Raw genomic sequence first — 8,902 nt, forward strand, 5'->3', positions numbered from 1 at the left:
CTGTTCGGTGAGGTGGGTCTCCAGAACAAACCTGGAGCCCGCTTACCTCTGCTCCCTTTTCTTTTTCGGGTGTTCAGAGTACCCTTTACACTCTGTCTCCCCTCCTCATTTCTTTCTGCATCAATCTGCAGCAGTTGAGCTGTGAGATGCTTACCAAACAGCAGCTGGGGTGAATTACAAGCTGTGCCGGTGCAGCTAGGCAAGATCAACATGTGTTTCTCCAAGCATCACCCTGGGTTTATTCCTGTGGTGAGAAATTCACTGGGAGCCCTGTAGTCTGCTGGTGCACAGGTCCTACTGGGTCTAGCCTGTGTCTGTGGAAGAGCTGGGGAGAACTACACCTGTGCTTTGAGAAGGGTCATTGGGTTACAGCCAGCAAGTCGAGTAAAAGTATGGGTGGCAGAAGAATGTGACGTCCCACTCCTGAGGCAAATGTGGGAGGTGGTGTGTTGGTTGGGCCACAGTTGCCGGGAAGCAACTGCTCCTCTGTTTGGCTGAAGACATTATTACTGCTACACAGCAGCATTACTGCTGTGTCTCAGAGCCCCAGGACTACTGTAGTCAGTGACAAGTTGGCATTCCTCTAGGAGAAAGGTTGGAGGCCACCAAAGATTGAGAGCATGAGTACTAGAGAGGATCACCCTGGTGCCTTCTGGCTCACGTAGATAGAAATGAAGGATCCTCTTCCAGTCTTGTTCATCCTCTCCTTGTCCTTTGTGAGTGGCTGCTTCTGGCTTTTTCTGCAGTTTCAACATGATTGCTGAGGAATTGAGGGTTTGGGCTGCCTGCTGGGAATGAAGGGGGTGGGGAAATAAGGGGTGGGCAGAGAGCAAAGTTGATATCAGGAGCTGTCCTTGCTCTGTGTGTAGAACCTGGCTTGTACATGGATAGTTGGACCTAAAAGTGCCAACAGAAGCTGTGCTGGATGCTGCACATCATGGGTGGGATTTGTTACACAGTTTTAAATGTGGTGGATGTAGGGTATCTTCTTCTACTTGTGTAGCAGTGGCAACAGACTGAGCTCTTAAAATTGCATTGTAATGCCAGGATATTAAATGCGCTTAAAATGAACAGGCTGATCATGGCAACACAGGCTTCTTGGCTAAGTGGCTTGCCAATGACACCTAAAGGTCCCTGGCAGAGATGGATTCTTCCCTATTTTCCTGAGTTTCCCAAGCTGGGCTGGTATGGTAGAACAGCTATACTGAGAAGCTGCATGGTGCACTGCTAGTTAGGGTCTCCTTTTCCAGGCCTTGCTGATTTTTCCTTCCTGGCTGTTCCCTCTGCACCCAGGAGGATCACGGAGGTGAGGTGGATGACAATGATGACCTGGAACTTGTCCAAGACCGGAAGAACCATGCAGGCATACAGGGAGCTGATGGCAAGAAGGATGACTACTACTGAAAGATGCTGAAGGAAAATGGAATACGCTAGGAATTGAGGGGAGGGGAACTCCTCTTGGGAACTGGCTCCTGTATTAAACACTGCCCAGAACAGACAAAGGCAGGAGGAGATAACTGTCTTTGCAGGCACTGAGCAGGGTGCTTGCAGATGTGCATTACATCTACGTGTGTGGGGCCATTGCTGCCTCTCCGGTCAACAGCATGGAAGTGCTCTCAGACTGTAGGAATGATTTTATCCTGCTGCTTCTCTTGGAAGCACTTTTTGATTTGTGTTCTTCACTCTCTTGTTTTCCCTATCCCCTCCCAAGCTGGAGAGTTTTTCTTTTTTTTTTTTTTTTTTTTTTAAAACCCCTGGGCAGCAGAGGGGTGCCTGAACTGGTCCCTGGACTTACTCAACTGATTGCTAATACAAAGGAATCTGTCTTCATAAAATATTTTGCTCAGTAGTGTTTCTTTAAAACATCCTTTACTCCCATGAGAGTAAGGTGGAGAGGAAGTTAGCCTGCTTTTTGTCTGGAGTAATGCAAGGGTGATAGCTCACCATGAGCACCAACAGAAATGACCACATGCCAGCAATGTATGTGTGTGCGTATGTGCATGTATGCATATGAACGACTGGATCCTCCTCCTGGTGCAGAGACCCCTCACAGTGACTCAGAGCAGAACCCTGTAGAGTTCTCCTTTCCTTGTCTTTGAGCTGTGACTGTCCTGCTGGGCTTGGAGCCTCCCCATCTAATGCTGTGCATCTTGTCTTGACATTGCTGCTGCACCCTGGGTTCCTGGAGATGTGGGCTGGCCTGAGCTAAGACAGGCTCTTCTGGGATGGTGGCAGGTACTGCCACACAAAGAAACAACTGCAGCCCTGCAGTAATCTCTGCAGGTCACCAGCTGCAGTGAATGAAGCACTCCATGGCACAGCTACCAGTCCCTCTGATGGGATATTCTTTTTACTTTGTGTAGCGTTTTGCTGGTGTGGATGCTCTCAGTGGGACATGAACAGAGTCTGGGAAGGGCCAAACCATCCACTGCTTAAAGTTTTCAAATGCAAGCAGCAGGATGGGAGCAGACATCCGTTTCTGTGATGCGTGTATTTGCTCAAACCTTACTATGATTCATGATGCAGCTGCAGTATCCCAGCAGAGCTGTCCCTGCTCTGCCCTCCTCAGGCTATCGGCAGAATGTATCGGAGCATATCCCAGCCTGCATCTGCCTCTCAGATCTATAACCTCCTCCCTCCCTATCTTCCTGACATACACCCGGGTTTTGGCACCTCCCTAGGTGCCCTAGGTTGTTCAGGATTCCCAAACAAGCATGAAGGGCTTGCTAAGGATGAAATTTGGTGCATGGGAGGGGAAAAAAAAGTAAGAAAGAGTATTGATGATGGTAGATATGAAGGAATACTTGGAGCCCGACTAATGCAATTCCATCCTGTTCAGCTTCTTTCCAGTCTCCCAACATTTGACAGGAAGCTAAGATAAATTTTGCTCCTTCTAGACAGGTCTAGTTTTTAATCAGCAAGTTGGGTATTTCTAGCATTCTGTTGATTCAGTAGATTGAAATCTGTGGTGCTTTACTTAGTCTCCGAAACGTATCTTGCCTGACCTCAGATAGAAAGAAGGAATGAATTAGCTGGAGTCCCTGGAATTTAAAATGGAGGCAGCTGAAAGCAGAATGGGCTTCATCATGGTATCTCAAAGCCTGGGACCTGGTTTACTCATATGAACAGGGCAGAGCTGTCACGTCTCCTACCTTGTGCAAAACCCATGTGTCTGAGCTGTCTCCCACTTCCTCATCACCATGTCAGAAGTCCTGGGCTCTGGGACCTCACTCATCAGATGCAGCTTGTGGTTGAATGTCGTGACCTGATAAAAGATCAGAGGAGAGATCTTTGTTCCCTATTTGCATTAGTTAAGCTTTTTTTAATCCCTTGTGTTGGGGCATATTTTGTAAGCACTTTTAGACACTTAGAAAAACAATATCTCCCAATAAGCTTTGTCTTTTTCATTCAGACAGTATTGATTTTTTTTTTTCTTCCCCTGATTCTAATGGAGCTTGAAATTAACATCATAGGACTTTCTGGTTCTTTGTTTCTATTCTGCTTGTGTTTCCTACCAGCCCAATCGGCTGTGCAAGTCAAACTCTGGGGTAGATTGGAGTAGTTAATGTGGTTGGCTCTCTGCTTGCTTTGTGTGGAAGCAACAAGAACTCTGCTTTTCCAGATGCTGTCCTTTCTAGAGCTACAGCATCAGGTCAGCTGGATGGTACTGCTGGTTATTATGGAGTGCAGTAGAATCATGTTGTTAAGACCTCAACGACCTGATCTGCTGCTTGCTGACACTGGGGAGGATGTACTTGTGCACTGAGACCATGAAAAGCCTCATTGCAACAGTTTTGAACTGTGTGTTCCAAAACCATGTGAGAACACAGAACTCTGCACAGGTGAATACTGATACTAGGTTTTGGGAAGACATGAGTTGAGAGAGCTCCTGGCTGCAGAGTTCTATCTGCAGCCATGCCTGGGCACCTTATCTCAGCTAAGTTAAAGTCAAAGGCAGAGCACCCCAGCCACAGTCACTGTAGAGCTGTTGTCAGCAGCAGTTCGGCTGCAACCCACCACTTAAGATGAGAAGAGCTTTCTCAGGCCTGGAAAGGAGCATTCAATCTGCAGAGCATTCTCTGTATACTGCTTTTCTTTTTCTCCCAGCTTTCTCCTGGATCTGGGAGTGGTCCAGCTCCTATTTAAATTAAGCTATTTCATTTGAGAGCTTCAGCAAAACCCCAATTTATAAATAGTTTTCTGATCTTTCCATTTTGCATCACTCCCTAGAACAGCCTGCTTTAAGTGTAGAGGTATCCAGGCCTCAGTGTGCACACAGATCTCCAGAGAAGACAAATGCTGTTCTAGGGGCTCTATACTCATCATACTACTTGGTATCTTTGTGGGCAGAATAAGCAAAGGTGCTAGAGGTAGAACAGCAGCCAGGGGCTGTTCCAGGGAGTCTAGGAAAAGGTCTATTAGCCAAGTGCCATAGCTGCTCATGTAACCCACTAAGGAGCTCACTGCAAAACTGTAAAGGGGTGTAAGATATCCAGAATGACTTGAAATGATTAATGCTGTGTTAGTGCTTTATATTACCAACCTTGCTGTATGATGCAATACTTCTCAGCCTCCACTGTCTGCTATAAATAGCACATTCAGAATAGATCAGCTGGAGTTGCAGTTACCGGTTCAGAAGCATTCTGATCAAAAATGCCTCCAGTTCTCAGCTGGGCTGGTAAGATGTCATTGATTCACAGTTCAAGGCAGGATCAATGACCAACACAGCCTGTGGCATGAGCTTCAAACCTGCGTGCCCAAGCTGCCCCAGTGAGATATATAGTACAGTTATGTTTGCTGAATTTCATTCACTCCTCTTCCATGCTTCTCTTAGCCTGTGACTGTCAAGAGTACGTAGGTTCAGACCTTATTGGAAGTGAATCAAGTGCTGGAAATAGAACCCCAGTGGGGGTGAGACTGCATGCTGATTCAGAGAGGCTGCAGGAGCTATCTAAATTAGGAGGCAAATTCTCTGCTTTTGCATGTCTAGGATGAGTAATCCTCAAAGTTATGACTTGGAGGGAACTGTAGCAACTCAGCCCTGAATGTAAAGCTCACTGCTAGGGGAATGCTTTAGCACCATATGTTGCGTGCTGCCCTTAGCTGAGAGCTAAGCATCCCTGCTCTAGGGATTGTCTGCCCTGGCTGTATCTGCGACTAAAATTAGCACAGTGTTGCAGAAATTGTTAGCTGTGGGTGGTTAGTGCTTCCTTGTCTGGCCTGTAGCAAGTTGCCCCCATTTTGATACTAGTTCACTGCTTCCCCTAACAGGAGATGAAACAGGAGACAATAAACCCAGTGGAGGAGAACTAGAAAAGCAGAAAACCTGTCATGTTGGGTCCGTCTGAAGGCCTGTAAAGCAATATGGGATGTTACTGATTTTGATATGCTGCCTGGGGGTTCACTGCTTAACGCAAGTAATAGTGTTTGTCCAGGCTGAGTTTTATTGCAGACTGGGGCACAGAAGAAGGTCTTGGGAAACAGCTGGATTACTAAGAAAGCAAACAATGAGACAAAGTATTCATATGAAGCCAGTCCTGGCAGACTGACCAAGCCAAAGCATGTGTTTTTCCTTGTCTCTTGCATAAGTAATTGTCTTTGCTTAGAGACGTAGTGCAAGGCCAAAGGACGCAGTGCAGGATAAGGTGTAGTTAACCTGTAGTGTTGTTATAAATTTTTTGATGGGTTGCTCTTTATTTTCCTTTGGACTCCAGCAAGATGATGTAGATTAGATTTCTGTAAACAAATATATTTCCAGGGTTCCCATGATATCAAAGTATTAAGTGGTTTGGCCACATCTTTAGCCAGATGATGAGAATTAATAGTACATTCTGTCCCTTTACAAATAGAGGCATGGATGAGGAAAACATGCCTATCGATTAGTTAAATGAAATCTCTGTTTAATGAAGCCTATTTCTCTGTAAACCACTTCTTACTTGGAAACCTGTTTAGGATTATTAGGCTCATTCATTTACATGGCATTTTTTAGAGTTTAAAATGTGACAATCTAATAGGAGTGTAATGAGATGTTTTCTCTAAGACATCTGAAGTAGTTGGAGGAGAAAATGCCCTAAACCCTTGCATACTGTAGGTGTGAACTGTCTGCATATCCCCAAACCAAGAATGTCCTCTCATTTCTGATTATATATATATGACTTGCTTAAGAGTAACAGTTGTTTCTAAGGATGACTATTGTTCATATTCTATATAGTTTGAGTGAGACTGGCTGCTGTAAAACTTAGGGATTAAATATGACTCTATCCTAGACTGAGGAGTAGAGGCCTGCCAGGGAATGAACATCCTTCAGTGCTCATTCCTTCTTTGCACCTTTCAATAACGTATGTCTCTTCACCTCAACCCACATCTCTCTCAGTGCCATTTTACACATGACACCTCTGGAGTGAAGCCTGCCAATTTTGCTGGACTCTGTGCTGCTTTAGTGTTAGAGACTATCAATATGCATAGAAAAGATGAGGTAGGCGTAAGTATCACTGACAGGGGTTGGGGCGTTCTGTATCCTTACATTCATGTGCCTGAAGAAAATCTGGAAATCAAAGGAGTATGTGTTTATCCAGATGTCTTGTTATAAAGGTGACTGTGGGTCTCCAGTGCAAGGGTACGCCTATAAGCCAAAAGGTCTGAGGATGACAGTGATGGCACAAGGATATACTCAACAGCTCTCATGATCGTTTAGGTCCTTTCACTGTTCTGTTCAACAGCAAACCTGTTCCAGCCTATAATCACAGAACCAGTTACTCTGATCGTAATACGTAAATAGCTAAATGGAAGTCAGTGTGCAGGTATACTACTGCCTTGCATGAGTCAGAGGTTCAGGACTCGAACCCAAAGGGGAGAATATGATTATCTATTCCAATTTCTGGTAATTTTGGTAGTCATTCTGGGAAAGACGTTTGAGGAGGCTTCCACAGCTTTCCATGAAATGAAGCATCTCTGGTTAGCTTGTTTTTCCCTCTTCTACAACTTCAAATGCAAGTATGGAATTAAGTCCAGAGCTAAGTAATGCGGCACATGCAATCAGGTGTCTTCACTGCTGTGCCAACCATTTTCCTTTCCTGTACCAAATGCCAGACCCTTCTGTTGGATCTCTCAACAGAAGAACTCAGCGTGCGTTGCAAATCATAAGCAACATCAGAGGCTGGTGCCAGATCTCTTCCCTGATTACTGAAACAGTGACAGCTCTGGAGTGCAATCTGCTCTTAATAGTAGTTAGAACTGCACAAAGTTTAAGGGGTAAAATTTGCATAGTTTGGCTCCAACCATCTCCTGAACACCCACACGTTTCTCAGGAAGGGCTGTCAGATCGTCAGTTTTGCATCCTAGCTGGAACTTCCACAGGTAAGTTTGCCTCAGCCACCAAGAAGTGCCTTCAGCAGCACAGCCCCTCCTATTGTTCTGTAATAACCAAGTGTTTTCTGAGGAGAGCAGCCATGACTACAACTTTAGCATCTTTTTCTATGCTGATCCAGTTTTTTTCATTGATTCCTATTGATACCTCTTGGTGTCAAAAGAGATTTCTAGCAACTTTCTATAGGCTAGCAGACACACACACACACACACCCCCCCCCATTAAATTCGGTTAAAAACTAGATGTGGAAATAACTGATAATACTTGGTATTGTTAAATTATGTTTAAAGATTTCCTTAGGAAACCATATACTTTAAAAAGGCAAGTCTTTCAGACAGGAAAAGGTGTCCTGATATGAGACCATCTGGTCATGTTGATGTTCAATGCATCTAGAAAACAAAACTATTTAAACAAGTTCCACGTTGCTGCAAATTACACTTTGTATATATTCAGGTAACACCGTCGATGAAGTCCAAGGTGTCTGATTTGAGTTTGTTTTTTGTTTAGGCTATGAAATAAAAATAGGCTTCAGAATCTTATTTTTGTTATATTTTAAACTTACATAAGCCAATAAACACTTTTAAAGAAAACTTACATAGTAATCCGTAGATCTTGTATTTCCAAATAGGTAACACAGCGGGGAAAAAAACTACACCAATGTGTTTAGGCACATTTCTGGGGGTTTTAACCATGTAACGTGATAATTGTTCTACTTTACAAGTTAAATACAGACAAATGCTTATGTTCTGCTGTAAAAACTGGAACAGGATACTAAGTACAACCTGATCAAAACACAAACAAAAAAAACCCCACAATTTTTTGTGTGGAATGAAATCTGCAACTGAGAAATGACAGGATTTAAAGCAGCTTTTACCAATTTAACTGTTCAAAGAATCTTCAAACATTGCTTAAGTATGTACTTTTATGATTGTTTCATTACAGATCTTTTGTTTCCAGATTTAGACAAGTCTGTACTTTAGTGTAAATCTTTCAAGGTCGTTCAGAAAGCATTATGGTGTAATGCCAGGATGGAGCACTGCTCTGTCTCCTTCAGCCCTCGTCTGTGCTGCAAAATAAACAGCTGGCTCTAGATCAAATGGATGGATTGTGGGTTGGTCCTGCTGCAGAGAGGGAAAAACGGCTTTTGTTAGAAGACCGGAGTAAGAGGAGTATCTTTTTCCTTTGGTCTCACAGACTAGTGTGCGCTGAAGACCCACAGCTTTATCACTGCTATCAGCTGACCTCCTGGGGGACTCGTCTTTCTCCTTCTATTATATCCTTGCCAAGTTTCTCAGAATTTCCAGTCCTAAGGGGTTAAAGCAGCCTAGGTCTGCAGACATAACCATTAAAAAAATCCACGTAACACCACCCCCACCCCCCCCATTTCTTTGAACAAGGTCTGCTTCAGCTGAAGGGGAGCTCCGTAACTTTCCACAACCCTGCCCTGGACCAAGTCTCTGCTGCTTGTGAGACCCCGGTGGCAGAGGCACCTTCCCGACCACCGATGTCCGGCATCTGTGAGCAGTGCCTGGACCC

General features: G+C 44.5%; 1 protein-coding gene across 1 annotated transcript in view; it reads left to right on the forward strand.

Annotated features, from left to right (window-relative positions):
- Positions 1-3,764, forward strand: part of LOC103894721 (Golgi integral membrane protein 4) — a 38,946-nt gene extending 35,182 nt beyond the window's left edge. Inside the window, exon 14 of the mRNA XM_019470722.1 lies at positions 1,294-3,764. Coding sequence (XP_019326267.1) covers positions 1,294-1,404 — 111 coding nt within the window. The 3' untranslated portion in view covers positions 1,405-3,764. The remainder of the gene's footprint in view (positions 1-1,293) is intronic.
- The last annotated feature ends 5,138 nt before the right edge of the window (positions 3,765-8,902 follow it).

Source organism: Aptenodytes forsteri, unplaced genomic scaffold (genome assembly GCF_000699145.1).
Source record: "Aptenodytes forsteri isolate BGI_AS27 unplaced genomic scaffold, ASM69914v1 Scaffold16, whole genome shotgun sequence".
NCBI lineage: Eukaryota > Metazoa > Chordata > Aves > Sphenisciformes > Spheniscidae > Aptenodytes > Aptenodytes forsteri.